Source organism: Giraffa tippelskirchi, chromosome 4 (genome assembly GCF_054371585.1).
Source record: "Giraffa tippelskirchi isolate mGirTip1 chromosome 4, T2T-mGirTip1v1.2.pri, whole genome shotgun sequence".
Taxonomy (NCBI): domain Eukaryota; kingdom Metazoa; phylum Chordata; class Mammalia; order Artiodactyla; family Giraffidae; genus Giraffa; species Giraffa tippelskirchi.
The window spans coordinates 205,152,217-205,180,038 of record NC_137278.1 but is presented as its reverse complement, the minus strand read 5'-3'; the positions used below and the strand labels follow the sequence as shown (position 1 = coordinate 205,180,038).

The 27,822-nt window shown below is 58.1% G+C and overlaps 1 protein-coding gene across 23 annotated transcripts; it reads left to right on the top strand.

The window, feature by feature from the left end:
* On the top strand, window positions 1-27,399 carry RANGAP1 (Ran GTPase activating protein 1). 23 transcript variants are annotated; one of them, XR_014081561.1, is made up of 18 exons: window positions 2,120-2,294; window positions 2,630-2,779; window positions 7,434-7,561; window positions 10,305-10,364; window positions 12,618-12,797; window positions 14,814-14,948; window positions 16,930-17,088; window positions 18,098-18,211; window positions 18,922-19,021; window positions 19,103-19,187; window positions 20,208-20,403; window positions 21,425-21,544; window positions 23,064-23,166; window positions 23,303-23,346; window positions 24,143-24,231; window positions 24,487-24,608; window positions 25,461-25,567; window positions 26,400-27,399. XR_014081561.1 is itself a non-coding variant. In XM_081587633.1 (17 exons), exons 1-17 carry the CDS (start codon window positions 2,210-2,212, stop codon window positions 26,467-26,469), a joined length of 2,040 nt encoding a protein of 679 aa, XP_081443759.1. In that variant the 5' UTR covers window positions 2,120-2,209; the 3' UTR covers window positions 26,470-27,399. The 23 variants fall into 23 exon arrangements, 9 of the variants coding, with proteins under 9 accessions (XP_081443766.1, XP_081443764.1, XP_081443762.1 ...); XR_014081555.1 differs by lacking the exon at window positions 25,461-25,567 and adding an exon at window positions 17,403-17,546; XR_014081562.1 differs by lacking the exon at window positions 26,400-27,399 and adding an exon at window positions 26,018-26,298.
* The last annotated feature ends 423 nt before the right edge of the window (window positions 27,400-27,822 follow it).

The window sequence follows — 27,822 nt, the reverse complement described above, 5'->3', positions numbered from 1 at the left end:
GGCTTTCAAAATCCACCTCCCTCCGCCATCATCCGCCGCCGTGCGGGGAGCAGGTGGTGTCGGAGGTGCGAGCGGCGAGAAGCGCTTGGGCAAAGCTGACGGACGTCTCCCAGCGGGGCCGGGGATCGGGAGCGCCGGACCGGGGGCGGCGACCCCGACCTGACCTGACCTGACCCGGACCCTAAATCCGTCCCCGCCCGCCGGACGCACGCGCGCGCTCCGGTCGCCCCACGCGGCGGCGCAGCCTGTGTACGGTAGGGTCGGGGATCCCTTTCCTTTCCTTGTCACCTGTCTGGGGATGCAGGCAGAGATGGTGCCGCCCTGGCACCGGGCGAGGAAGGTGTGGCGCTTTCTGCGTGCCACCCTCCGCCTTCATCCCCTGTGCCCTCGACCGCCGAGCCCCGAACGGGTGGGAGTTTGGGAAGCCGGGAGGGGCGCTGTCCCTTTTCCCAAGCGGCGAGGTTGAGGCTTAAGAGAGGGCGTCAGGCCCACCCGGCTCGCCCAGCCGGCAGCGGCGTCCGCTGTTCGCGTCGGTGTCAATACGAGGGCGGTGCACGTCCGCCTGGGATCCCGGATGGGGCTCCGGTGCGGCCCCGCCTGTCATTCGCGGCCCGAACTCGTGCGTCGCTCTCTCGCCGCCGCCTCCCAAGAGGCCCACACCCGCAGAGGACCGGGGCTGGTGCTGCTGCAGCCCCGGGGACCCGCATGAGTCACTGCCGACGCTGGGCAGGAGCGGTGGATGTGCACGGAGGCAAATGTGCCAGGCTCCTGCTCGGAAGGAAGAGGAGATGTTTGTGTTTGCTTCACCGCTGGCCCTTTGCAGACCTTGGACCAATCAGTTCACCTCTCTGTGGTCCAGTTGCCTAGACTTTATAGTGAATGGTGTGTGTGTTGCCTAGTCTTTAAGTGCATAGGATGGGGGTGTGTGTGTGTGTGTGTGTACGTACTGGACTTCTATTCTAGCTGAGAAGTTCTGTGTTCCTATTTCATCTGGACGCCTCACCACCGTTTTTCTAGTCTTAAATTGTCCCAGACCAGAATTACAAGGAGTAGGGTGGTGGTGGTGTCAGGCTATTTTATGTTCAGTTTCATCCCCTCATTCATTCATTCTTGGAGCAGCCTCATACAACAGATAGGGTGATCCTGTCAGAACATACGTCACATCACAGTCCCTCTTCTGCTAGAAAGAGGGTGGCTCTCTTTGTCACTCCGAGTAAAAGCTTCAGTTCTTAAAATGGCCTTTGTGACTTGGACCTCTTGTTAATTCTCTTTCTTTATCTCTTACCTCTTTTCTTCTTCACTCTCTGTTCTCCAGCCCCACTGGCCTCCTTGCACTTCCTCTGACCCCCCCACCTTCACCCACAAGAGCCTTTGCAAGAATGTTCTTCCCCCAGATACCTGCATGGGTCAGTCCTCAGGATCTTTCAAATCTTTGTTTCTTTCTTGATAATACCTTCTCTAAGACTCTTGAGAGTCCCCTTGGATTGCAAGGAGATCAAACCAGTCAATCCTAAAGGAAATCAGTCCTGAATATTCATTGGAAGGACTGATGCTGAAGCTGAAGCCCCAGTACTTTGGCCACCTGATATGAAAAACTGATCCTTGGAAAAGACCCTGATGCTGGGAAATATTGAAGGCAGGAGAAGGGGACAACAGAGGACAAGATGGTTGGATGGCATCACCAACTCAATGGACATGAGTTTGAGCAAGCTGCAGGAAATGGTGAAGGACAGGGAACCCTGGCATGCTGCAGTCCATGGGGTTGCAAACAGTTGGACACGACTAAGCGACTGAACAACAACCACCACTCTATTTTAGATTAAAGCCATCCCCCCCAAGAAAAAAGGAAAACAGCAAAGCTTCTTACCCCTTTTCCTGTTTTTTTTTTTTCTCTTATCAGTATCTGAGACACTAAATAACCTTGTTCTTCCTGATCACACATTCCTCTCTGGGGAAATGTAGTGATCCTTTCTGCCAGTCTGCTGAACTACAGGCTAGAAGCTCCTTTTTTTCAGCAACTCTGTCCTCAGTCTATTGTGATGGTGGCTGTTGTGATGTAGAGACCTCTGGTCTCCTAGGAACCCCTGAGGTCTGGCCGCCATGGGCTGCCCAGTCTCCTGGCCAGGGTTGAAACCAGCTGTGCAGTGGGCTGACCCCTGTGCCCCACCCCCAGAGTCATGCCAGCGAGGGCAGTGGGGCATTCTTTGGGATGGATAACCTGGATCCCATAGCCATCTGTGTCCTGTTTGAGGAATGGGACTCTCAAACAGAGAGTGCCCAACATGATCAGGCAGGTGTGTGCTCTGGGGAGCCTCTTCATAGCTGTCAGACTCAACTGCCATTCCCTGGGGACCCAGTGGTCAACTCACATGGCTCTGCTTGGTACCCCACCTGGGGCAGTTGGGCAGAGGAGGGCTTGTAGTAAGACGGTTACTCTGCAGAGGTTGAAACCTTTGCCTTTTTAGAGCTCTTCTTCCTCAATGTTGTTTTTATTTCTCCCAGTGGTTTAACACGTGGGATTTCTTTATCCTGGGGGGTGGGCTCAGGCAGCTGAAATGGTCCTACTTGGCCCTCCCCAACCTGGAGATGCCCAGAGATCCTCTCTCTTAATGCACTTTGACCTCCTCAGTCTGCAGATTTCCAGGGGAGCTCACCAACGCAGCCACCATGGCCTCTGAAGATATTGCCAAGCTAGCAGAGACACTCGCCAAGACCCAGGTGGCCGGGGGACAGCTGAGTTTCAAGGGCAAGAGCCTCAAACTCAACACTGCGGACGATGGTGAGTCCCCATGTGGACTGGCTCCGGAGGGACAGGGAGCAAGCGAGAGAGCGCATCCTCATCCCACTTGTCAGACCCGGTTAGCTTCATGATCACATTCATCCTAGCCCAGTGAGGCTTGAAGATGTTTTGTCCATGAGCACATGCTGGGCATCCCTGCTGGTGGCAGCTCAAGCCAGCAGGTGGGAAGGGCCTCTTGGGGGGAATGGTCGGCAGTGAGGGACCATAGTGAGTGGCAGTCCCAGGATCGAGCTCTGCGTTCTTACCTTACTTCAGATCCACCCCCACATTCACCCCACAATCCAGAGCTGGTTTGGGAATAGTCGTTGCCTTCCCAAGAGCGGGAAAGTTCCAAGCACTGCACCCCCAAGAGCAGTGAGGCTGCATGAAAAAGACAGTCCAGTGGTTAAGACTCTGCACTTCCACTGCAGGGGCCATAGGTTCAATTCCTGGTCAGGGAACTAAGATCCCACATGCTGTGCAGCGCAGGCCAAAAAAAAAAAGAGACTCTGGGCCCTCTTGGGAGTCTAGTCCACGCAGTGAATGCCCCTGGGGGAGGGATGGATGCGCCTGTCTGTGAACAGGCATCAGGACTGGACAGAACTAGAAGCAGAATGCAGACCCTGTCTTTGCTTCCGTGGCCAGAGCGTGGCTGGCACGGATCCACCCCAAATCCCGGGCATCTGGAAATGAAGGCGCCTGCATAGGGGCCTCTTGAGGTTCTGGCCCAACCAGAGAAACTGGTCTGGACTTGCCTGGTTGTCCTGGTGTACAGGCAGGCTGGCTCCCATCCCCCAGGTCAGAGACCGCTTGAGTCCTTGCACATTCCTAACGTCTCTGTAGGGCCTTAACCTTCAGAGTTCCTCCCTGTACTTTATTACTTTTGATCCTTGCATCATCCCTGGGGAAGGGAAGTAAATGTGTTGCCATTTTATAAACAAGGAGTAAAGGACTTGGCAGTCTTCAGTAACTTACTCAAGGTGGCGTAGCCCTAAATAGCAGAGCCAGGATTCCATCGAAGGTCCAGCTGAGTCCCAGTCTGGTGCTTCTCAGTGTACATTCAGCCCAGCTCAGTAAATGTGAATTTGCTATTAAATACTGGCCATTAACACTGTGTCAGGTAGTCTTCAGTGCTGTACAAAGAGTGTCTCAGTTTATCCCCCACAAAAGATCTGGAGGTAGGTTTCACCCCATTTTGCAAATCGGGAAGTTGAGGCCTAGGGAGGTGATAGGACTTTCCTAAGGCGCAGCTCTAAGCAGTGGAGCTGGGAAGAAAATTCAGGTTTGTCTGCTCGTAAAATCTACGTATGTAAGCACTTCATTGGCTCAGGCTGGACGTGCCGCCTCCCCTTTTGGCGGTCACCAGGTATGGGCAGCTAGAGCCCGAGCCTCTGAGGAGCTCCTGACTTGGAGTAGGAATGAGGTCCTCAGACAGCCAACGGGAGAGAAAGGAAACACGCTCTCAGAGACGTGGAAGAGCCCTGGGAAGTAAGGTTGGGGAAGGGATCACTTGTTTTCCACTTAGGGAAAGGCTTAGGAGCACTCCGAAAATCCCCGAGGATGAGCAGATGCTTGAAGGAGAGTGGGCACCGCAGGCAGGAGAACCACGTGAGGTGGCCCAGGAACTGGGACACATAGGGTGGGCTTGAGAGAAAAGAAGTCAGAATCCCGGAAGGAGCCCTGGGCAGAGGCCCTTGAGTGCTGTTATCGAGGGGCCTGGTGGCCTGATCATGAGCCCAGAAAGGGCCTCTGTCTTGGCTGGGAGTGAGCAGATGAGGTCCAGGGAAAGCCACGAGGCTGTTGATTAGAACTAGGCCCAAAAAAGTGGAAAACAAAGAACTAGGTCCTTTTCTCTCCTCACTGAATCATGTAAGGACCAAAGTAAGGCCTTGCTGCCTTATGTAGCAGAGCCCCTGGGACTTGTCCTTTGTGAGGCAGAAACTGAAAAGAGAAACCGCTTCCACACAGCCTGGTGACGGTTGGTGGTTAGTCAGGGACATTTGGGGCCCATCCCTGGCCTGTTTTTAAGTTCTGCATAAAGTAACTCTGTTTGGATTGCTGGTCAAGTGAGAGAGGCAACCTGGCTGTGACCCCCACCCTCTCCTGTCCGTGCTGTTTCCATTTGGGTGCTTTTCCTCGCACGCTCACTCTGTGACTACCCGGCTAAGCTCGTGGCAAGCACAGTACTTTCTGATCTCTGTACCTGTGTCACTTACACGGCTTCCCTTGGGGCCCTGGCATCCCTGTCGCCTCGCTTCTAAGGACGGTGTAAACATTCCCGTGAGCAGCCGTCTTCCCTCCTGGTGAGCCGGCCGTTCCCTGGATGTTAGGGGGACGCCCTGTTGGAGCAGGTCTCCCAAAGGGCTGAGACGCCATGCCAGCCCTGCCCCTGAGTGCCAGCTGCAGAAGAGGCCTGGACACCTGGCGCTCTGGAGTTGCAGCTCCAAAGTGGGAGAGGGGTTCTGGGGTTTCTCTGCCGGGGCCCTGTGTGAAGTCCATGGTTGTTCACAGAAGCAAGGCTTTGGGGAGCAGCACATAATGTTCATTTTGGGAAAACCAGTCTGAAGGTCAGCGTTGCCATTTTCTCTGAACTCCTGGGCAGAGTGGCTTCATTCTTTGAAGCTTCAGTGTACCTTTATAGGAAGTGGGAAGCTCGTACCTCTCCAGCCTTTCTTGTCATAAAATGAATGCTGGTCACTACTGTCTAGCTGTGTGACTTTTGCAGGCACTTCCTTACCTCAGGTCACTCAGCTGGAGACCAGACCCGTCAGTAACAACCTCAGGAGATGTGGTGGCAGTGAGCAGAGGCAAAGTGAGAGGAGGAAAGGCCCTTTCTTCACAAACTCATGACCCAGTGAGGAAGCCGGCATTAATAAAGTCTCTGTATAATGATCAAGTGACCATTCAGGGACTTCCCTGGGAGTCCAGTGGTTAAGCCTCCACACAGTCCATCCCAACTAAGATCCCGCATACCGCACAACAGGGCCGAGAGCAAAACTGACCTGGTTGGGAGGCAGCAAGGGTTTCTGAGGAGGTGCTGCTGTTGCGGGGGGAAGAGGTGGGAGGAAGACAGGCACACGGAGAGACCCTCGGCTCTCCCCCGGCTCCGACAGCTTCTCAGGGAGCCCCTTAGAGGCTGCAGCTCACAAACTTTCTCTTTTAAAAACGTTTATTTATTTGCCTGGCTGCACTGGGTCTTTGTTGCGGCCTGTGGGATCTAGTTCCCCGACCAGGGATTGAACCCAGGCTCCCTGCATTGGGAGTTTCTTAACCACTGGACCACCAGGGAAGTCCTGGCATGTCACAGACTTTCTGACAACCCTTCTGTGGTTGTCGTAGCCTAGAAGATCGTGTTCCCCCTTCTCTCTCACACGCCTCTCCGTCTCTTCCCTACCGTGTTACCCCGATCCATCCCGTGCCAGCCAGACTAGATTTGTCTTTCATGTAACCTGTGTGGTTTTTTCAGATTGTAAAATTAGTACATGCTCATTGTAGCATACAGAAGCATTGAAAAAAAGGAAAAAAAAACTATCTTCATTATAACACAGCCCAGGGATATAACTGCTGTTAATTTTGATGCATTTATTTTTCAAGTCTTCTGGGTTTTTTTCCCCAAAACATATAGTTGAGTTCCTCTTTTTTTTTTTTCCTTTAAAGTAATTGGGATTATCATTACAGGTACTTAAAAAGCTGCTTTCTAACCAGACACATTGAACGTATATTGAACAGATGCTGGGAAAACCCAGATTCAGCCAAAATCCCACCAGCTGGAGATAACTGCTTTAATGTCTGGTTTCTAAAACTTGGTATGTGTGTGTGTAGGAGAATTGATACAACGTTTTAAAAGTGGTCAGACCAAACAGCATTGGAGAACCTCATTTTTCACTTATCACTGTAAGATGATTATTTTCCAAGTCAGGTAAACACCTCTGTTGCCATTCATAGTGACATCAGTGTAGCTATTTATATCACACGCCCCAGTGAATTAACCTGCCCTCTGTTGATTGGCATTTAGGGTGTACGGGGTTTTTCATCACAGTAAAACAGCACGCTAATGCGCACACCAACATGAATCGCTTCACCCTAGATGCACGTGTGCTGTCTCCCTGCCCTGCTGGTGTACTCCCCTTCTTGACAGCTTCCACCCACACCACCCACAAGGTGCCCTGGGCACCTTCTTCACCCATACCAGCCAGTTCCTCTTTCCCTTGGTTCCCAAGCCTTTCATACATTACTTGTTTTAATACTCATTACAGAGAAATTGTAACTCTGATGGTAAAGAATCTGCCTGCAATGCAGGAGACCTGGGTTCAGTCCCTTTGCTGGGAAGATCCTCTGGAGAAGGGAATGGCTACCCACTCCAGTATTCTTGCCTGGAGAAGCCCATGGACAGAGGAGCCTGGCAGGCCACAGTCCGTGGGGTCTCAGAGTCGGACATGACTGAGTGACTAACTACTAACGACTACAGAGGAATTGTCCATGTAGCCTGTGAGCCTGTCCGAGTTCCCCTGGGTGAGCCGGGGCCTGGCACCCAGGAGGTGCACCATAGCCCTTGGAGTTGTGAGGGACGAGGTGGTCTCTGGGCCTCAGCTCCTGCATCTGTGGCTCATGACTCCAGAAGTCTAAGATTCTGATTTTTTTGGTCCCCGAGCAGCCAAAGACGTGATTAAGGAGATTGAAGACTTTGACGGCTTAGAGGCCCTGCGCCTGGAGGGCAACACGGTGGGCGTGGAGGCAGCCAGGGTCATCGCCAAGGCGTTGGAGAAGAAGTCGGAGTTGAAGGTGAGGTCGGGGGCGAGCAGGCCCAGCCTGGTTGGGGACAGGCCTCCGCTCACACCCCCCAGCAGGTACCTGTGTCCAGTCCCTCCTGGGCCCTGGGGGTGGTCACCTCGGACAGCCCCTCTTGCTCCAGGCTCCCTGGAGCACAGCGCCAGCCAGGGCCCCTCTCCCCGTGTGATGTGTCAGCTTGAGCCTGGCGGTCACAGACCCGGAGAAGGTGTCAGGAGGGTAAGAGGTTTACCAGGTCACACGTGAGAAAGGGAAAAAGGAAGGAGCAGAGCCGGACAGAGAGCCTGCAGCTCATGACGCAGGTCTGGGACCTGTGAGGGGGCGAGAGCCTTGGACGGGGAGCTGTTCTGACAGGTGCTCAGGGGCTCCTGAGCAAAGACTGCCTCACAGAGGAGACGCGTTTGGGACAGAAATGGCCACACCTCAGCTCAGGTGCCGCGGTGGTTGGAAGGCTGCTCACTGGGGCCGGCCCCCTAGCTGCCCTTCTCACAGCCTAATGGCTGGTCCTTTCTTGAAGGTTAGATGCAAGTGGTGCCCTTCCTCGGCCAACACAGAGATTCTTCTGTTCTGGTGTTTGTCAGAGTGGTTCCTCTGAGTGCTGGCCCTTCAGCATGCTCTGTGAGAGAAGTGCCTTCATAAAGCCGTGTCTCCATCTTGTGAGTCAAGGGAACTGAGGCCTCAGGGCGGCTGAGTCAGCCTCCCCAGATCCTGCTGCTGTTCAGAGGCTGAGCTGTGCTCATATTTCCAAGTCTAGCGCGCATTCCATGGCGCCGAGGGCTTTCTGAAAGGGAAGGCGGATGAGGCCAGGGCCACGACAGGAAGCGGAGGGCCCTGATCTGGTCGACGGCGTGGCCCCTGATTGATGTTCGTGTCCTCAGGAAGATCACGGTCAGGCTAACAGACAGCCAAGGCGGTGCTGTTTCTGCTCTCCTGCCCAGGACCTGTCCTTTGCCTGCGCTTGAGCTGGGACGCTTTTCTTTGAAGGAACTCCGCTCTCCTGGGTGATTCCTGAAGGACAGGAGCAGAGGAGACGTGCCTGGGCCTAGAGGCTGCAGCAGCTGAGCTTAGGCATCCAAAGGCCTGGGTCGGAGCCCCAGTGCTGCCACCTCATTGGCTGCACTGCCTGGCCTCACATGGCGTCTGGGCTCCTTGATGCAGAGGAGTTTTTCCTCCGTAGGTGGTTGCCATGGTGACCACACGCAGGCTGGAGTGAGAGAGCTTGAGCTGCGGGAGTAGGGCCTGTTTCACATCCCCCTGTGCAGACCCAGGGCCTTGAATCACCCCACCGCAGCGTCTCAAGCTTGCCTCTCTGTCGGAAGGAGCTGGGGGTGTTGGAGCAGTGGCCGGGGCAGAGTTGCTCGTGACACCAGTGCCCTTCTGGGCACAGCGCTGAGGCGAGATAAGATGGTAGCTCCACTCCTGCAGCACCTCACATGTTAGGTCTTACCAGGTGAGCGAAGTGTGGCCCAGGCTTGGAGCCCAGACAGCACCCCAGTCTCTCAACTACTGTGCTGCCCGCGTGGAGATGAGTGAGGCCTAAAGCTTGTTTCAGAGATAAGACGCCGGGGGTCAGAGTCAGGGAGTGGCAGGCCTGGGTCAGCTGAGCCAGGACTAGAAGGCAGCCGCATGCCCTGGAGCCCCCCGCTGACCTCAGCCCATCAGAGCTGGGTTGGAGAAGCTTCCAGATGAGAAACCACTGTCTGTAGGGAGGGACTTAGGTTGGGGCTACTGGTTCTGACCCCACACACCTGCATACAGTCAGTCTGCAGGCGTGTTAGTGATTTGCTTTATTGGAGTATGTGAGAGTTCTGCCAACACCAGCTTCTCTAGTACTTAAGGTTGGGTCTAGTTCATACGTGTTAGGGTCTGGGTTTCAGGGGAGAGTTGCTTCTCCTGTATCCATTTTTCCGAGGGTTGACCAGGAAAGGCTGGAGCTACCAGATTTGATATTTTGAGTGGACACAGACCCAGAGTTAGAGGTAGGGCTGTGTGCTGGGAGTCTCAACTCTGCTCTCCAGCATGGTACGTGACCCAGCCGCGTGGCCACTGCTTTTGTGATATTTACCTGGTATTGCCTTTAAATCAGCTCTCTTGGAAGTAATTTAAAAGCAAACATGATCTCTTCTCTAACTGGAAAATCACATTCCTTACTGTAAAGGAAATTTGAGTGTTATTAAATTCTAGTTCGAGGTCACTGCTGTCTAAAGGCTCTGAGCCTGAGCCCTGCTTACCCGTTGTTAAAAAGGCAGATGAACTGGAAGTGGGGGCGTGGGTGAGACCCACCAACCCCAAACCGAGACTGTCTTTGGAGGTGGTCAGAAGGGTTGAAAGAGAGTGATTTCTTCACTGTTGGGTTCTATATTGTCTCCTTTCCGTTCCTACAACCTCCAAGATCTTGTCCCGTGTCGCTGTGGCCCACACCGTCGGGGAGACTTGGACTGGGAAAGAGCACTGGGCTAGGAGTCTGGTGTCTTGGTCCTGGTCCTTCCGCTGCCTTGCCGGGGAGCCTGGGGCCAGTCCCCTCTTTTCCTCTCAGCCTGATTATTTTCTCTGAGAACCAGAGAGTTGGACAGATGGAGGGTTTTCCTGACACTGCTGCTGATCCCCATGGTCCTTTCCTCTGGGGCCTCCAGGTCCCGTCAGCTTCCATCACAGCTGGTCTCAGGTCCGTGGGGGTGAGGGGCTGCCTGAAGGCCACCTCCAAGGGTTTCAGCTAACTCTCTTCTTCCTTCCAAAGCGATGCCACTGGAGCGACATGTTCACGGGGAGGCTGCGGTCAGAGATCCCTCCTGCCCTGGTGAGTGAAGGCAGCCTCTGCTTGTGCCCCGGGCCGCAGGGACCCCTTTAGCACCTCCCAAGACTTTCCCCCACAGCCTCCTCTTTGTGGAGACTGAGAGTGCCCTGGGGGTGGCCGAGATGCTGCAGTGGAAGCCAGGCAAGCATAGTCTCTGTGTCCTGATGAGCGGGTGGTGATGGGGAGCCAGAATTGAGGACTCAGGGTCCCTGGGAGACTGGGCGGCCCAGTGACAGGAAGTACAGCAGAGACCTGAGCTCAGAGGTTTCGCCCACAAGCAGCGTGGGTCTCCTCCCCAGATGATTACCCCCTCATCCCAGCCCCTCCTCCTCTGCGTCCTGAGGTCCCTCTCGACTTCACTCTGCACACAGGCTGCCCTGTCTTCCTCCAGCCCCTCCCTTTCTCCGATTCCACTCTTTCTGCTTTGGTTCTCATCATGGGTGGCTTCTCTCTGCCTGTTTTCCATTTCCCCATTCCTGGGGCTCAGCTCACCCTGGGCAGAGCTCCCCACCTGTGTGCATGTGGGGAGGCTTTGGAGAGTCATAGGACCCAACGTGGCTTGCCTGGGGCTCAAGGAGAGGGGGTGGGGCTGGCAGCCTCCCAGCGAGTCCTCCCAGCACGGGGTGCCCTCGGGCAAGGTTCGTGGTCTGGCTGTGTTGTGCTGGTGCTGTCTTCTCAGGCCTCCGATCAGCCAGCACTGGCCCTCCTGAGATGATGGCCCCAGCCTCATCTCTAAAGCACCTCTGGCCAACAGACAGTTAAGGGTCATCCAGGATGGGACAAGTGTCCCCACGGGGACGCTGGAGGGCGGGCACCCTGGGTGAAAGGTTGATGGAGCCCCAGCAGAGTTACTCAAGCTGGATACCAGCCCCCAAGGGTGGACAGGAACCAGGTGTGGCTAGGATTCAGAGCGCAGGTTAAGTGAATTGATGTAAGTGTGCACAAAAGGATATTGAGTTAGGAAATTGAAGGAGACTTACTTACGAGATCCTAGCTGTGGGCCTCTGCACTGTTGTTTTACCTACACTTTAGCATTTAATCTTCTCAAGTTCTGCAGGAGGTATGATCTCCATACTAAACTTACGGTGAGAGCAAGTCTTAGAAACAGGAATATGAATTTGGGGTCAGGGAATGGCATGAAATGCAGGGAGGGTGGAGTGTCGTAGAGGGAGGGCTTGAGCCTTTGATTGCGTAAGGGCTGAGGTCAGTTGCAGCCTGATCACTGGGGCTGGGCTTTCTTCAGCTGGCGGGGGAGCCAGGGAATGGCCCTTTGTTGTCCATCTGGGGTTGGGGGCCGTGGAAACTGCCTCAGCTGCCCTGTCCACTGCCGAATCAAGGGCAGTGTCTTCCCCACGCCTCCCACCTTGAACCCCTGCCCCCTCCATGCCTAGCCCTGGCAGAGCCACCTCGCCCCGCCCACTTGACCTGGGGAACTTAGGTCTCCCAGCCTGGTAGGTTCCCCGGAGAGCTCAGCACCTTCTGGCCACATCTGGTCCTGGGCTGAGGCAGGAAATTGGGCGCCCACCCCAGGTGCTCAGTCACCGCCGGAAACCCTGGGGACATCGGTGGTTCCTCCTTCCCTCCCCGTCCAGTGAACCCCAGTCTCTGCAGCCCCCCTCCCCCCGTGAGAACCCTGCTGAGACTCGGTTTCCCCTCCACCACCTCTCATCACACTGGCCCCCGCAGCCCCTTCTGTTGCCTGGATCCCTGTCTCACACCCCTGGGTGGGACTCAGCCTCCAGCCTCCCTCCGCCTGTCCGTCTGCCCTCCTCGGGTCTGGGGCTGTGTCTTCTGTACCCCTCACGCTCCTCCAAGCCCATTGCACTCAGGCTCAAGTTCACAGTTCTTGGCCTGGCGCCTGCCTGAGTTGACCCCTGCCTCTCCTGGTGCCCACCAGCCGCTTGTCCCCAGACACAGAGCTTGCTGCTTCGTGCTGTGTCCCTCTGCACATGTTTACTACTGGCTGGAATCTCCTCGTGTTCCATGATTGGCTGCTGCTCATCCAGACTGAGCTCAGATGCGGCCTCCTGCAGGAACCTTTCCTGGGGCTTAGGACTAAGCCCCAGGCCGCAGCTGAATTAAGAGTCCTCTGCAGGATTTTCAGTCTGATGTAACATGGTCAGCTCTGTACTGAAATGGTCTGTGTCTCTACCGGGTCCCCACCTGCCAGATGCACCCCGAGGGCAGGAAGGGCCAGGCACAGAAGTAGCACCTGGTCCTTGTCTGTGAAACTGACACGAACTCCTCTGTGCCCAGATCTCTCTCGGGGAGGGACTCATCACAGCCGGGGCCCAGCTGGTGGAGCTGGACCTGAGTGACAATGCCTTCGGGCCCGACGGTGTGCGAGGCTTCGAGGCCCTGCTCAAGAGCTCTGCCTGCTTCACACTGCACGAACTCAAGCTCAACAACTGTGGCATGGGCATCGGTGGTGGCAAGGTGGGTGTGGCCACTCCCTCTCCCACATCCCTGTGTCCTCCTCCTTCCTCCCTGCCCCGGTCCCCTGCTACATCTGCATCTGCCTAGAGTATGTGCCCTTGTCCACCCACCATCTGGGATGGTTCGCCTCTTGTTTTTCTCTTCAAAGGACAAAGGCCTCAAAGGCAGCAGCCTATGGCCAGTGGGAAGAGGAGATGGATCTGTGAGGGTGGGGTTGCCAAGCAACCATCCTCGGTTCTGTGTTGCCTTGGCAACCCACAGGCAGTATTGCAGACGTGCTCCAACCTGCTGGCTCTGCAGAGCACAGGGTTTGGGCATCACCAGACCCGCTGTGCCCTCAGAACAGCTGCCAGAACCACGTGAGGCCTGGTGTGTGCATGTGGGGGAGGGAGCCCAGAGCGAGGGACCACTCAGGGAGGCCTGGGCACAGCTCACCTTTGTCCTTGGTCAGGGCCTTGCCCAGGGTGCCTCCCCTGTCCTGCCAGCAATCAGGCTGGCCAGGGCAGATGGGCCAGGGGAGGCCAGTCCTCATTATTCTCTTCTTGGCCTGTTCTGGCTGCTTCTGGCCCAGCTTCTAGAAAGGCCAAGCACCAGTCTGCATTCCCATTATCCTTCCCTCACGGTCTGACCAAAAAGAGCAAAGAGCCAGGACGTAGGAACTGACAGCAAACACCGTAATTCTCCCCCCTTACTGAGAGGTGGGTGACACTGTCCCTGCCTTTTCAGATAATGGCACTTGAGCTTAGAGCTCTTGGGTCATGCGCCTTAGGTGACGTAGCTAGCGTGGGACAGATGTGGGATTTGAACCGGCATCCCCGTGGCCGGTCAGAGCAGCAGGAGGCGCCTGTATATGCTCGAGGTGGCCCAGGCTGAGGAGCCACGGTGGCCTTGCCCTGCACACGGCCTGTCGCCTCCTGCCCCATGGGAGGGCGGGCAGTTCACGCTGGGCCATCTCAGCTCGCACGCCTCTGGTCTAGGGGCAGTAATCTGCGTGTTAAGACAACAGTGTTTGCCTCAGCACAGGAGACCAGTCCAGCCCAACCTGGAGTAGAGCCACCTCTGCAGATCCTCAGGCTGGCCTACAGCAGGAGTTGGTGGTCTCTGCCCTGAGCACACGCCCGACCCCCACCGTCGCGGGGTCAGGCTGGCGGTGTCCTGGGTCCTGTATGTGCCCTGAAGTAGAGCTATGTGCAGCCACGCTGACCCGGCTGCCTCGTTATAGAGCAAGGCTAATAACTTTCTGCCTCCTGCGCTGGTTTTGAGGTTGATCAAGGTGTGAAAGCACCTTGGCCGGGAGTGCTCAGGGCCCAGCAGGTGCATGTAAATGTCTCTCCTGCTGCACTGCCCGAGAACCATTTACATCCTCTATACTGCGGTCTCTCCACTTCCAGCCCACCAGCCAACCAGTATTTGTAACCTCTTGTTCCGTTGGTGTCACTAGATAGAGGCCGCCTCGTGGCACCACCCCAGGGTCAGGGCAACCCAGGTTTTAGGTTTTTACCCCCAGCAGCTGAGCCCCCTGCTGTATGGCTGGTTGGAGCCTGGGTGGGTGTCAGATGGTTCGTGGTGAGGGGAGCCCTGCCCTCCTCAGCTGGCTCTCCTGAGGCCTCGCGGAGCATGGAGGAGATGCCAGAAGATCCGGGTTCTGTCCAGGGTGTGCCGCTTGCGTGGCGTCTGCAGGAAAGTTTCTGTCGCTTCCTGAGCCTGAGTTTCTTCAGCCGGAGCGTGGGAGTCGTGATGGTGCCCACCTGACAGAGGATCCTGATATTAAAGGGGGCTGACCGTGAAGCCCCTTGCCCACATCGCTCGGTGTTGGTGTCTCCCTCGCCCCGTCCCTACCGTGGGGCTCAGCCCTACAGGCTGACAGGACAGGTGGACAGAGGTGGATGTCAAAGCCCATGTTCCTGCAAGGTGCTGGGCCCAGCTGAGGTGCTGCTGAGCAGTTCCTCGTCCCGTATCCACCTGGGCCATGGCTGGTGTGGCATGTTGAAGACCAGAGCCTCTTGCCTCCCCCAGATCCTGGCAGCAGCTCTGACCGAGTGTCATCGGAAGTCCAGTGCCCAAGGCAAGCCGCTCTCACTGAAGATCTTCGTGGCTGGCAGAAACCGTCTGGAGAATGACGGAGCCACTGCCTTGGCAGAGGCTTTCGGGGTGAGTGGTTTCTGCCCTCCTGCCCTGGGGTGGGCTGAGCGTGGCCAGCAGACTCTAGAACTTGCCAAGAGACGTCAGGCGGCTTGCCTCCCCCTCTGAGGCTGCTAGCTCATCCTCTCGGGATAGGATCCCCGTCACTCGTGTCTGAAAGGTGGTGTGATCCGCCACCTGGGGTGAATCGTCAGTGCTGTTTGTGACCTGCCAGGCTGGGAAGTGAGCAGTGGTACCAGAGCAGTGTTGAGTGCTGACCCTGGCCTGTGGGGCCGCGGTCTCTGGCTCCAGTGGGCAGGGTGCTGGGACGGAGTCCGTGAGCCAGGGAGGAGGGCGGGAGCAGCAGCAGGAGGGATGCTCTCAGGTGTCCTTCGGGGCAGGGCATCTTAACTCAGGCCCATGGACTTCCCAGGTGGCTCAGTGGTAAAGAGTCTACCTACTAATGCAGGAGACAGGAGACTGGGTTTGATCCCTGGGTCAGGAAGATCCCCTCGAGTAGGAAATGGCAACCCGCGCCAATAGTCTTGCCTGGAAAATCCCACGGACAGAGGAGCCTGGTGGGCTACGGTTCATGGCGTTGCATAGAGTTGGACACGACCGAGCATGCACGCCGTGGGATCCCACTGGTCTGTGGATAGAGTTCAGGAAGGCTTTGAACATGGCCGGGGGGGATAGTGCATGATTGTTTTCACTACCAGAGCTAATAAAATGGCAGCATTTACCTTCCGTGGTGAATGTGAACAGTAAACCTCAGCTTTAGAAATTTCTGTGGCTTTGTTACCAGGAGAAATCACAGGTATTTTCACGTCAAATGATAGCTGTTGTGGGTAGACAGAAGTATTTGTTTCTCATACATTAAGATTAATGGTACACCAAGGTCTTATTATTCTTTGGCTTAAGAGTTATATGTGTGATGACAGCAAACATTTAGGCAGTTTTCTAAACATTTTGATACTTGTCTTCCAGTTGAATTGGTTTGTTATTCTGTATAATTTAGCTTAAAATTTAAAAACATCTAGAGGGGGAGCCCTGGGGCTTTACCAGGTTGCCTGATGGTCCGTAGCACAGAAAATATTAAGAGCCCTGACTTGGAATGTGCCTCAGTTGGGCTACCTGTATTCATTTGTGAACCCCCGTGCTGTGCTGGGTGCCCAGAGACAACAAGGTGCGTGGGTACAGAGTTAGGCCAGGCCTGTCCTCAGTCCCTCCAGGGTGATGATGGAGACTAGGACGTGGGCCTCTCCTTGAGATCTTGGGGGCTGTTGGGATGCAGACAGGAAGGTGGCTTTGATACTTCAGAGGGATGAACACAATGAGAGGAGAAGGATGAGGTGCTCTGGGGCAGAGAGGAAGAGTGCTGGGGTGTTGGGGTAGGGCAATCCAGAAAGTCTTCCTGGGGGAGGAGGCATCCAAAATGAGAGCTATTGAACGCATGAGGAGTCAGCCTGTCAAGAAAATGCCAGCAAAAGGAGGAGACAGAGTGTTCCAGGCAGAGAAAAGGAGGTGTGGGAAGGCTGGAGTGAGGGGGTTCGCTAGGTTCAGGAAGCCCCCTTATCCCAGAAAAGGATGCGTGACATGGGCTGCCACTCGTACTGTGTAAATAAGGCAGCAGGACCACCAGAAAGAAAGGCCAAGCGGTGCTGCCTTATGTAGAGCAGGGCCTGGGCTGACAGCGGGCCAGAGCCCAGGGTCCCCGCAGTGCAGAGGTGCCAGACAGAGACACCAGTGCTCAGACCTGTGTGGCCCTGGGCAAGTTACTTAGCCCCTCTGATCCCAGTCATCTGTCTGGTGATGGTCCTAATCCCAGGTAGGTCTCCCTCATGAGACTGGAGAGGATCAGGTGCGGTCGTGCCCCAAAGCATGCTTTGCCATCTATTCACGGACAAGCCTCTCCCGTGCCCAGTGGGTGGTGTTGCCCTCCTGCCCGTGGGGTATCCCCTGGCCTCCCCCCGGCCTCGGGGCCCACTGCTCTCCCTCCTGACCCCCACAGATCATCGGGACTCTGGAAGAGGTCCACATGCCCCAGAACGGCATCAACCACCCCGGCGTCACTGCCCTGGCCCAGGCCTTTGCCATCAACCCCCTGCTGCGGGTCATCAACCTGAATGACAACACTTTCACCGAGAAGGGCGCCATGGCCATGGCCAAGGTGAGAGGGGTGCAGCAGGGCTGGAGTGGGCCACGGAGATTAGGACCGGTGGTTCTTTGCCGTGGACCCGTCGGCAGGTGGCTGCTCTCCCCCCAGCCCGCCTGGTGTGTATCCCATGACTTCAGCCACGGGCACGTGTCCGGAACGGGGCATCTGTCACCAGGGGGCCTGGGCCCTGGGGCAGCCCTGTGTGTCCGCACTGCCCCATCCTGAGCTGCTTCCTTGCAGCAGCCCTGGCTGTCAGTGCTGGTTTTGTTCTCAGAGGCCACGTAGAGGCTGCTCCAGCCTGTTGGCCTTGTCGATTCTTTCCTCAGCTGTTTACTGAGCCCCCGTCTAGTGCCCAGCACTGTACCAAGTGCAGGCCACACAGAGCTGAGTCCAGGACTCTGCCTTCAAGGAGCCCCAAGGGCGAGGAGGGGAGGAAGGAGCTAGTCAGCCGCGAACACAATGGCCGCTGGGTAGGAGACGCCGCTGCTCCGGTCAACCTCACAGGCCTGCACGACCCCACAGGAGTCTGGCAGGCCTAGGGTGGGGTCTTAACAGAGACGTGCGCAAGTGTTGGGGAGCATACAGGAAGTTCTAGCCAGACACAGGGCAGGCTTCCTGGAAGAGGCCACGTTGTGGCCAAGTACTCCAGGACAAGTGAACTTTGTGTGGACAAGGAGGGCAGGAGGGGTGTTTTGGGCAAAGGGGTCAGCAGCCCACGGGGAGGCCACAGACAGGAGTGATCCTTGCTCCATTGTTCCTGGTGTGACCAAGCCAGGGGTCAAGGTGTGTCTGAGGGCTGGGGGGATGGAGGGGGGCCTTGCTGACTCCTTGAGACCTTCTCCCGAGAGTAATAGTGAGGCCTGGAGGGGGCTTGGTCAGAGGCCAGGAGGCCTCCCAGGGGCAACAGGAAAAGCTGATGAGGCGACTGGACTGGATGCAGAGGAACAGGGTGCAGAGGTATGTGGGGTGTGACGCTGGCTCAAGGAGGGCCTCACCCTGGTCCCCCCACCTCCTCCCGCAGACGCTGAAGACCTTGCGGCAGGTGGAGGTGATCAACTTCGGGGACTGCCTGGTGCGCTCCAAGGGCGCCGTCGCCATCGCAGACGCCATCCGTGGGGGCCTGCCAAAGCTGAAGGTGCTGGCCGACCCCCTGCTTCCCCACTCCGGGGTCCAGGCTCTCCCGCGCTCAGGGTGGCAGCTGTGCGGGGGCCAGGGTTCAGGCCTTTCAAGGCAGGTGGACCTGGGTTCACAGCCCGGCCCTTCCATATCCTCCTCCCCTGGTGACTCTGCAAGTCTCTTCATCCCTCCGAGCTGGGGTTTCTGACTTTTCAAAGAGGAGAATAGTGACTTGGATCATTGCAGTTTAGTGGGAGTAAACATTTGGGACCCGTCCTGTCGTTGGGTGAACCGCATTCTTTTTGTCATGGCGGTGTTCTGTCTGGCTGGACAGAGTCTGTCTCAGACCCTCACCTGGGGAAGTGGAGGATCCTGGCCCCTGGGTCTCCTGACCCTTTTGTCTCCTGGCCCCGTGTCTCCTGATCCCCCTGTCTCCTGGCCCCCATCTCTCCTGACCTCTGTCTCCTGGCCCCTGTGTCTGCCTGCCTCTGCTGCTGCTAAGTCGCTTCAGTCGTGTCCAACTCTTTGCGACCCTATAGACGGCAGCCCACCAGGCTCTGCCGTCCCTAGGATTCTCCAGGCAAGAATACTGGAGTGGGTTGCCATTTCCTTCTCCAGTGCATGAAAGGGAAAAGTGAAGTCGCTCCGTCGTGTCCGACTCGTGGCGACCCCATGGACTGTAGCCTACACCAGGCTCCTCCGTCCACGGGATTTTCCGTTATCTTTTAGGAGCTGAACTTGTCATTCGGTGAGATCAAGAGAGAGGCCGCCCTGTCGGTCGCTGAGGCCGTGGCAGACAAGGCGGAACTGGAGAAACTGGACCTCAATGGTAGGAGGGGGGTGGCCTCGGCCCCGGCCTGCCCGGCGGGCTCCGCCCCATGCTGACCCCTGGCCCCTCCCCCACGAGCAGGCAACATGCTGGGAGAAGAAGGCTGTGAGCAGCTGCAGGAAGTGCTGGAAGGCTTCAACATGGCCACGGTGCTGGCATCCCTCAGGTAGGGGGTCTGGGGCCCAGATCCTTCGTTCCTGCCTTTATTCATTCAGAAAACGGGTTGAGTCCCTGTAGTGTGCCAGCACCGTGCTGGGCATTAGGGGATCGACAGCAAGACAGTCAAGACCTTGTTGCTGTGGGCGAGGGATCGAGGAATGAGACAAGAATAATCAAGTGATCACGTGTAAATATCACAGGGACTAGAAGGGGGGCTGAGAACAGTCACCCTGTAGAGCAGGGGGGTCGGGGAGGCCGCCCAAGGGACGCGCTTTGATCTGAAGTGACGGTATGCGGGGCAGCAGTGATGTGGGATGCAGTGGCCGTAGGATGGGCCCGGGCTGTTCCTGAGACCAGTCTTGGAGGTCGACTGGAGAAGGAAGAGGTTGGTGCAGGAGAGGGGGTCTTCCTGGGTTTGAGGAGGCGGGGGGTGTGGAGCGGGGGGCTGCCTTCTCCGTTGAGATGGGAGTTGGTTTGGCCATCAGCACCCGACCCCGCCTGCCTCTCTGATCTCTGGATGGGCGTCATTCCTGTCAGGTCCTCGGTCGTGTCCCCTCAGGGCCAGGCCCCATGCTCCTGCAGGAACTAGGCCAGGATGGGCTTGAGGGGCCCCCCAGTCCGGGGGGACGTGGAACAGCCTTCCTCAGAGGCAGGGCGGCCCCCTTGCTCCCCCTTAACCGTAGTTTCCTGTGGTCAGCAAGACGCAGTGGCACCGTCCTGGGCGTCTCAGCCTGGGCAGTATTCCTGCCAGGCCCTGGGCCCCTGCTGTGACAGAGTGTTCTTCCTTTCCTCCGCCTCCCCTGTGGGACTGCGAGTTCGTTGGGACAGGGGCAAGATGGAGCTGCTCTTGTCCGCAGCGCAGGCGTGCCTGTGGGACAGGCCTCCTGGCGACCCCGTGTCCCCAGTCACGGGCAGCTGCTCCCCGGCCCTCCCCAGGCTCCTGCCCGGCTGGGGTCTGTGGGTTCTCGGGGCCAAGGTGGGCCACCGGGCAGGGAGGGGTCTGCTTCAGCCAGGCCTCCCTCCGCAGTGACGATGAGGGTGAGGAGGACGAGGATGAGGACGAGGACGAGGAGGAGGAGGAGGAGGACGAGGAGGAAGGAGAAGAGGAGGACGAGGAGGAGGAGGGGGAGGAGGAGGAGGAGGAGGAGGAGGAGCCACAGCAGGAAGAGCAGACCGAGGAGTCGAGCACACCCTCAAGGAGGGCCCCGGGCCCGAACAGTGGGGTGAGTCCTGCAGGTCAGAGCCCCGCCCGGGTCCTGGGGTCCTGGGGCCGCTGCCCTGGGGGGTGGCGGTGGGGGCGTCTTGGGCACAGGGCTGCAGACTCGTCCTGCCTGTGCACTTCCACGTGGAAAAGAGGAAATCACCCCAGCTGCATTTGTCAGTACTTAACCCCAGTACAGATGTGCCTGTTTGTTTATAAGTTATCCACACGTACAGCGCCGCTACGTCAGGTGCAGTAGACTGCTGAACAGCATGGGTGTGCCCTGCACGAGCCCACTTCTGTGTGGATGTAATAACTGTGAACTGCAGTGCGGCTCCATGATCTGCAGTTGGTTGAATCTGCGGGTGTAGAACCTCAGACACAGAGGGCAACTGTAAAGTCATACCTGGGTTTTCAGTTGTGCTGGAGGCATATAAGTGTTTTTAAGAGTAGGGTAAAAAACAGGCAAAAATGGAAATTTCGTATTCCTCCCCATCTTGGTGACCCCTAGGGATGGCCCCCTTTCTGGAGACGGGCCGGTGGTCGGGTCATGACCCAGCTTGGATACTTGGTGTCCCTCTCCTGGCCAGGAGGCATGTCTGTTCCCTCCAGAAGTTCCCAAGTAAAGCTTCTGGGGGACTTCGCGTTGGACACGGAGGGCCATGCTGTGTTGAATGTGGCTGACTGTCCAGTTTGATGGCCAGGTGCCTCTGGGGCCTGCTGGCAACAGTCATCCCGGCTAGGACTCTAGGTCCTGGTGGTGCCCCTTGAGTCCTGGAGTCATGTCTGCTGCATCCCATGTCATCACAAGGATCCCCTTGGCCGCACCAGGCTCTTGGAGTCTGGAGGAAGTGCTTGCCCACACCCCAGAGGCTCCTACGCGAGGAGCTGACCAGGGCCAGCCTCTGCAGGCCCCTCACCCTTGGGGAACTTGGGGAACTTCTGGACTCTGAGCCTTGAGTGGCCCGAGTGAAGGGCGTCCTTCTGGGTGAGGAGTCTGGACGTGGACCTCTCCAGAGCTGCCTGTGCCGCCCGCCCCCCAGGAACCAGCTCCCGTCCTGTCCTCCCCGCCTCCCGCAGACGTCTCCACCTTCCTGGCCTTCCCCTCCCCGGAGAAGCTGCTGCGCCTCGGGCCCAAGAGTTCCATGCTGATCGCCCAGCAGGTAACAGCACCGCTAATGCCAGCCCGCTCGGCCTCGGCCGCCAGAGCTGCCAGAGCAGAGGTCCCAGCAGAGCTCGGGCTTGGGCGGGGGTGGGGCTGCCAAGCGTCGTCATTTCTAATGCACACTTGTGTAAATGGGTGTGACCAGCGGTGGCACAGGTCTGCACACACCGTGAACACAACTTGGGCTGCAAGGAAGGGTAGGCCTGGGGCATCTCAGTGATAACTGGGGTTCGGGAATTTTCGCAGGACTGTCATGGGAGCCCACGGTTAGGCTTCCCTCTGCACGTTCTGTAGGACCAGCGGCTTCTAGAACAGCTCTCCTGCCCCCGGCCCCGTGAAGGTCCCAGGCCCCCGAGCAGGTCCCAGGCTGCTTGTGTTCTTGCTTACTTGTTCCTTGTTGGGTCACTGACTCATTCTTCCTGAGATGATTATCAAGCACCCTGAGCTCAACAGTGCACAGTGCCTGTCTGCTCCCACTGCCCTGAGTACTTGGACATGATTTCATTTAACCTTCTTAACACCCCAGAATGTAGACCCTTCTACTCTCGTTTGACAGATGAGAAAGCTGAGGCTGCATGTTTGTTTTTTTTTACACAAATGGAAGGTTTGTGGCAGCCGTGGTGAGCAAGTCTGTTGATGCCATGGTTCCAGCCGCGTTTGCTTGCTCGGTGTCTCTGTCACATTTTGGTATTTCTCACAGTGTTTCATACCCTCCACCAACAAAAGATCATGACTTTCTGAAGGCTCAGATAATACCATGTTCTAGTAAGAACGTGTTTTTGAGTCAACGTACGTGTTTTTTAGACATGATGCTACTGCACACTTCATAGACTAACACGGCAACCTGAAGTTCACGTGACTGGCTTTTCTGTGGTATTTGCTTTATCGCTGTGGTCTGGAACCAAGCCCACGGTATCTCTGAGGTGTGTCTATAAGAAATAAAAGGGGCCACTTGCAGAGCTGGCTTGACATTTTGGCTTTTTATTTCTCTTTTATGTTTTTCTGTAATCTGTGTTTTGTTTTTTTCTGTCATCTCTTTCTCCCCCATGGTAAATGAGACTCTGTGATACAGACCTTTGTGTGGCCACCCTTTCACTGAGCACCTTTCATTGTTTTCCGTGTCAGTACAGCTCTTCTCACGCCCTTTATGTCAGTGAGCAGATGTAGCACTTAAACCATCCACAGTTTCTGTGGATTCACAGTATTTCCGCTTTTCCTCGTTGTCAGTTAAGCTGACGCCCGTATCCTTCCGTGTGAACGTCGTTTGCGATCTGGATTATTTCATCAGGTTAGACTGCAAGAGGGGATCCCTGGAGACAGTGGTTTTTCACCTGTACGCTCTCCGTGGGTGCTGCACACCTGTGGTGGCCGGGCCCTTGCTGGCTCTGGGGGGACAGTGTGTCCCTGCCCAGCGAAGGCCCGTGTCCTGCCAAGGCGGCCTCTAGCCACAGGCAGGTCCCCATGTCTGCCAAGGCCCCTGGCCCCTGGTGACCAGCCGTCGTCTCCTGTGTCCTCAGACTGACACGTCTGACCCAGAGAAGGTGGTCTCCGCCTTCCTGAAGGTGTCCTCCGTGTTCAAGGACGAAGCCTCGGTGCGGACGGCTGTGCAGGACGCAGTAGGTGCGTGCAGGGACGCGGCCTGGACAGCTCCGGCCTCTTCGGTGCCCCGGGCTCGGCTCAGAGCACTGCCCTCCCATCTCTTCGTCGGGTTCTCGCCGTAGCTCGGGCCGGGTGCTCGCCTCTCTGTTTTTTGCAGATGGGGAGCCTGAGGCCCTTCCCAAAGCCATACAGTTCTATACGGTGAGAACTCGGGCCAGGTGGCGCCCTCCGCAGGAAGGTCAGACCTCTCCGAGGAGGGGTGATGAGAGCTGAACCCTTGTCCCCGCCTCTGAGCCACTGCACACACAGTCCCCTCCAGCCGCAGGTCCCCAGGCCTTCCCCAGGCGTCCAAGGGTCTCTGGTCCTGTCGAGACCCTCTCTCGCCACCCCATCCTCTCAGTTCCTCTCCTTACAGCACCTCACACCTTCTACCTTGCCAGTGTTTGAGCCGCCAGGTTTGGGCCAGGCAGGGGTGGAAGCGAGTGCAAGGGCCAGGTGACACTTGGCAGGTGGTGGAGGGTGGGGGGAGGGGAGGGGCGGCCGGAGGTCTCTGTGTCTGCTCCCTGAGGGCCCCGCCCCACCCCTCCCCACCCCTCCTGGGGCATTTGTGGGCACAAGTTGCCTGAATCCTGTTTCCCAAAACAGCCATGCACGGGAGCAAGGGCTCATGGGGTCCCTGCAGGGCCTCGGCCACACCTCCTCCCACTCCCCCATCCATTCCCCAACCCCCCACCTCCACAGACCTGCTGAAACTGCCCCAGGGTGACCTGCCTCACCTCACCTCTGCCCACGCCTGATCCACCTGAGGCCAGGCTGGGCCCAGGTGTCCCTGTGGGGGCTGGGGGGGTGGGGGGTTGAGCCCTTCCCCTGGTGCTGGATGTTCCCTCCGTCTGGCTGCCGTGGCCACGTCCACCTCCTGAGGTGACAGGAGGCAGGGCCAGCCTGTGTGCTCCGGGGGTCACATGACTTAGGCCTCTCGACTGCTTCTGCCTTACAGATGCTTTGATGAAAAAGGCCTTCAGCTCGTCCGCCTTCAACTCCAACGCCTTCCTCACCCGACTGCTCATCCACATGGGGCTGCTGAAGGTGCGCCAGAAGGATGTGGGCCCAGGCAGGGGGGTGCACCCCAACATCCGGCACCTCGAGTCCTGCTGGGGCTGCTTGCCCACTGTCCCCAGGCCTGGGTCTGCTTAAGCAGGCTCGGCCTTCGTGATGGGATGTGGGATCCAGCTTGACCTCGGCTGTGGGGCTCTCTCAGCAAGGGCTGGGTCGGTGGAGACCTGGCATCCCCCGGGTGACCTTGACGCTCACCCAGCCTTCTGCTGTGTGTGTGTCTCGCAGAGTGAAGACAAGATCAAAGCCATCACCAACCTGTACGGCCCCCTGATGGCGCTGAATCACGTGGTGCAGCAGGACTACTTTCCCAAGGCCCTCGCCCCCCTGCTGCTGGCATTCATGACCAAGTGAGTGTGCCCCCGCCGGCTCACACGTGTCCGGGTCCCTGGCCTGGTCACGCGGGCCTCTCAGACTCTCGGCATCTGTGTTTGAATCTCACCAGACCCGTGCCAGCTGAGGACACAGGGCTCAGGCACAGTATTCTTGCCTGAGAGTGGGGACACGGCAGTGGCCCCGTCTTGCAGACAAGGCAGTGAACACCGGGTCAGAGGGGGTCTGCCCACATTGTGCTGCTGATCCAGGCTCCGTGCCCGGCAGCATCCCGGGAGCAGCTCTGTGTCCATTCCCTCAGCAGCCTAGGCCAAGGGGGCCTGCTTGCCCGGCCCTCCACAGCCACAGGCCCCTCTCCTGGGGACGCCTCAGGCCCAGACACGTGGAGGCCTGGGCCTTGTTCTGGAGGGTCCTGGGCCTGGTAGGGTGCTGGCCACAGTCGAGGAACAAGGAGCCTCCTGACCTCAGGGCCCAGCAGGGGTGGGGTGGGGTGGGAGGCTTGTCCCTGTCCTCACTGAGGCCCCGTGTGGCCCCCAGCTGAGCCCCTGCCTTCGCCAGGCCTCAGTCTCCCCGTCTGCCAAACTGAGGGGTGGGTGAGGTTGTCTCCGAGGCTCTGACCACCACACTTCTGGTGAAGCCAGGGCCTTGGGGGACAGGTGACATGGGTGGGCCCCGGCTGTCAGTCAGGGCGCTTAGAGCTTGTGAGGGCGTACGTGGGGGTGGCCTGCATGGGGGGATGAGGACCACCCCCCGGACCCCAGGACCCCGTTGCTGCCTTGGCCTCTGTCGCTTGGCATCTCAGGTACCTCCTTGGTCCGGCCTGACAACCTCACTGTGTCTGCCCGCCCCTCTACCCCGCCCCGCCCCAGACCTCCCCTCGAGTTGCAGCTGCTCCTCCGCTGAAGCCCAGGGCGAGTCCGAGCCCTGGGCGTGGATCCGTGCAGACCACGGCCCGGCCTCCCTCCGCCAGCCCAAGGTGCGCGCTCCCCGCACCTGCTCCTGCTGCAGGAGCCGTTGCCTGAGGCTGTCCAGCGTGTCCCCACACCATGGCCCCAGCCCCCACCTGCCACCACCGGCTGCCCGTGTCTCCTTCCAGCCCTTGGTTGGGACTGTTGCCTCTGTCCTCCTGTCGTCCCTGTCTGGCCTTTGGGCTGGGCATGGACCCTGAACCCCTAGAAGACACCCTCGCCCAGCTGGTCAGTGACAGACTGCCTCCTCCCGGCTTGTTGCCAGCCCTCCAGTGCAGGCTTCAATGTATTCCACTTCAGAAGAGGGGGGCTCGGGGCTGACAGGTGACTGTGGGGTCACGTGTGTGCTCCCTTCCCTCAGCTCCAGCCCAGGGGTCCAGGGTCTGTGGCTTTCGGTCCTGGCTGCTCCGCAGGCTCCCCTGTCCCCCCTGAGTATCTCACCAGTTCTTTCTCGGCAGTGGAACAAACGATCTCGCTGGTTACCTGTGGCTCTCAGGGGCCCAGCTGGGACTCCCACGGTCCAGTTGCACATGGGGACTAGTGGCTGCTGAAGGCTCCCTGGCCCTGTGCCCGCTGGAGAGGCCCGGGAGAGCCTGTCTTGTGGAGCGGAGGCTGGGTCCCCACCCCTGTGCCAGCTCAGGGCCGCATGGCCTTGGGTGCCTCCCCCACCCCACCTGCAAAAGCAGGAGCTGATGTCTTCCTTGCAAAGTTGTCGTGAAAATTAAAAAACCCAAGTGTGTTGTGTGTGCTGGGTAGCATCACAGCTGGGAAGCTGGCGCCGCGCAGCCATAGCTTCCTGGGTCCAGAGGGGCCCGCCCCCTGACCTTTCTCTCCCCACAGGCCCAACGGCGCCCTGGAATCCTGCTCCTTTGCCCGCCACAATCTACTGCAGACGCTGTACAAGGTCTAGACGCCAAGCTGGCCTCTGCCCATACCTCGCCTGGACCATGACTTGGGAAGGGACTCAGCTGGAGGACTCTGGCCGGTGGCAGGGACAGGCTTTGTCACGTGTGTCGTGTTTCCCGAGTGTGTGTGTCGGTGTGGCGTACGTGCAGGCATGTGCTTCTAGTCGGGGTTTGAGTTCTTCATGTCTCCTTGCTGGACTGGCCCTGGTCCCACTGGAGCGGAGATGATGGCCCCCAGGCGCCAGGGCCGCAGGCTGCTGTGCCATTAAAGTCGCCGCCGTCTGAGGACGCTCTGCTCTCTGCGCAGGCACCAGGCCCCGGCGGCTGTCCCCGCCCGCCTACCTGCCTGCCTTCCTTGCCCCCGGTGCAGGGCCGCACCAGGCCTGGGGTGCTGCTGACCGGGTGTGTCCTGTCCTGCCTGGGCCTGCTCGCTCAGGGCTACTCAGCTTCCTGTCACCAGGCCCGGTTCCTCTGGCAACCCCTGCCCCTACTATCCACCCCCCTCTGTGCGACCGCTCTGATTGGGGCCATGGGGTGGGGGTGGCAGAGGGCAAGACTGGGTGTGGGTGTCTACCCACACCCGTGTGGACAGGAAGGGAAGCCGGGGAGGCAGACGCGAGGGTCTGGGAGCTGGACTTGCCTGGACAGCGCTGGCTCCGCTCCCTGTGGGTCCTCCTCGGGCCGCTAAGGTGTCTGGGCACGGCCTGGGAGCCCCGCTGGAGAGGTGGGGGGTCTGCGCAGGCCCACACCTGTTCTCCAGCTGTGCAGGCAGGGACAGGGCTTGCTTGGGCCTGAGGACCTGGGGCTGGGGTGAGGAGGGGGCTGGGCTGCGCTGGAGGGGCCCTGTGACACTGTGCTTTCCCCGTGTGTTGTGTGTGTGTCTGGGCTGTGCCCGGGGCTTCACAAATAAAGTGGCAGCAGTGAACACTGAGAAACATTTCCCCTAAAGTGGGCTGTTCTCAGGCCTTGGTTCCTGGGGTCCTGCCTCACGGGGCCACGGTGACACCCCCCCCCGTCCCCCCATCTAGGTCTGTAACGGGTGGTCCGCCTTGCCCAAGAGCTGCCAGGCCAGCCTGTATCATCACCGGGGGGCAGCCTGGTAGCCCCCTCCCTCTGTGGTGGGCCTGCCAGCCTCCCTCGCACAGCTGGGTGGGTGGTACCCAGGAGGGGAGCCACTCCTGGAGTTCGGGGAGGGTGGAGGGAATCTGCTCCGAGCAGGTGAGTTGGGCCCTGGTTCACCTGCCTAGCCCCACGTCCTACCTTACCTAACCTTTGGGCTCCACTGGCCCCTTCATTATTCTATTTATGGACCTGGCTGAGTGGAACACAGTCCAGATGTGGCCACAGGCCCTGCTGGC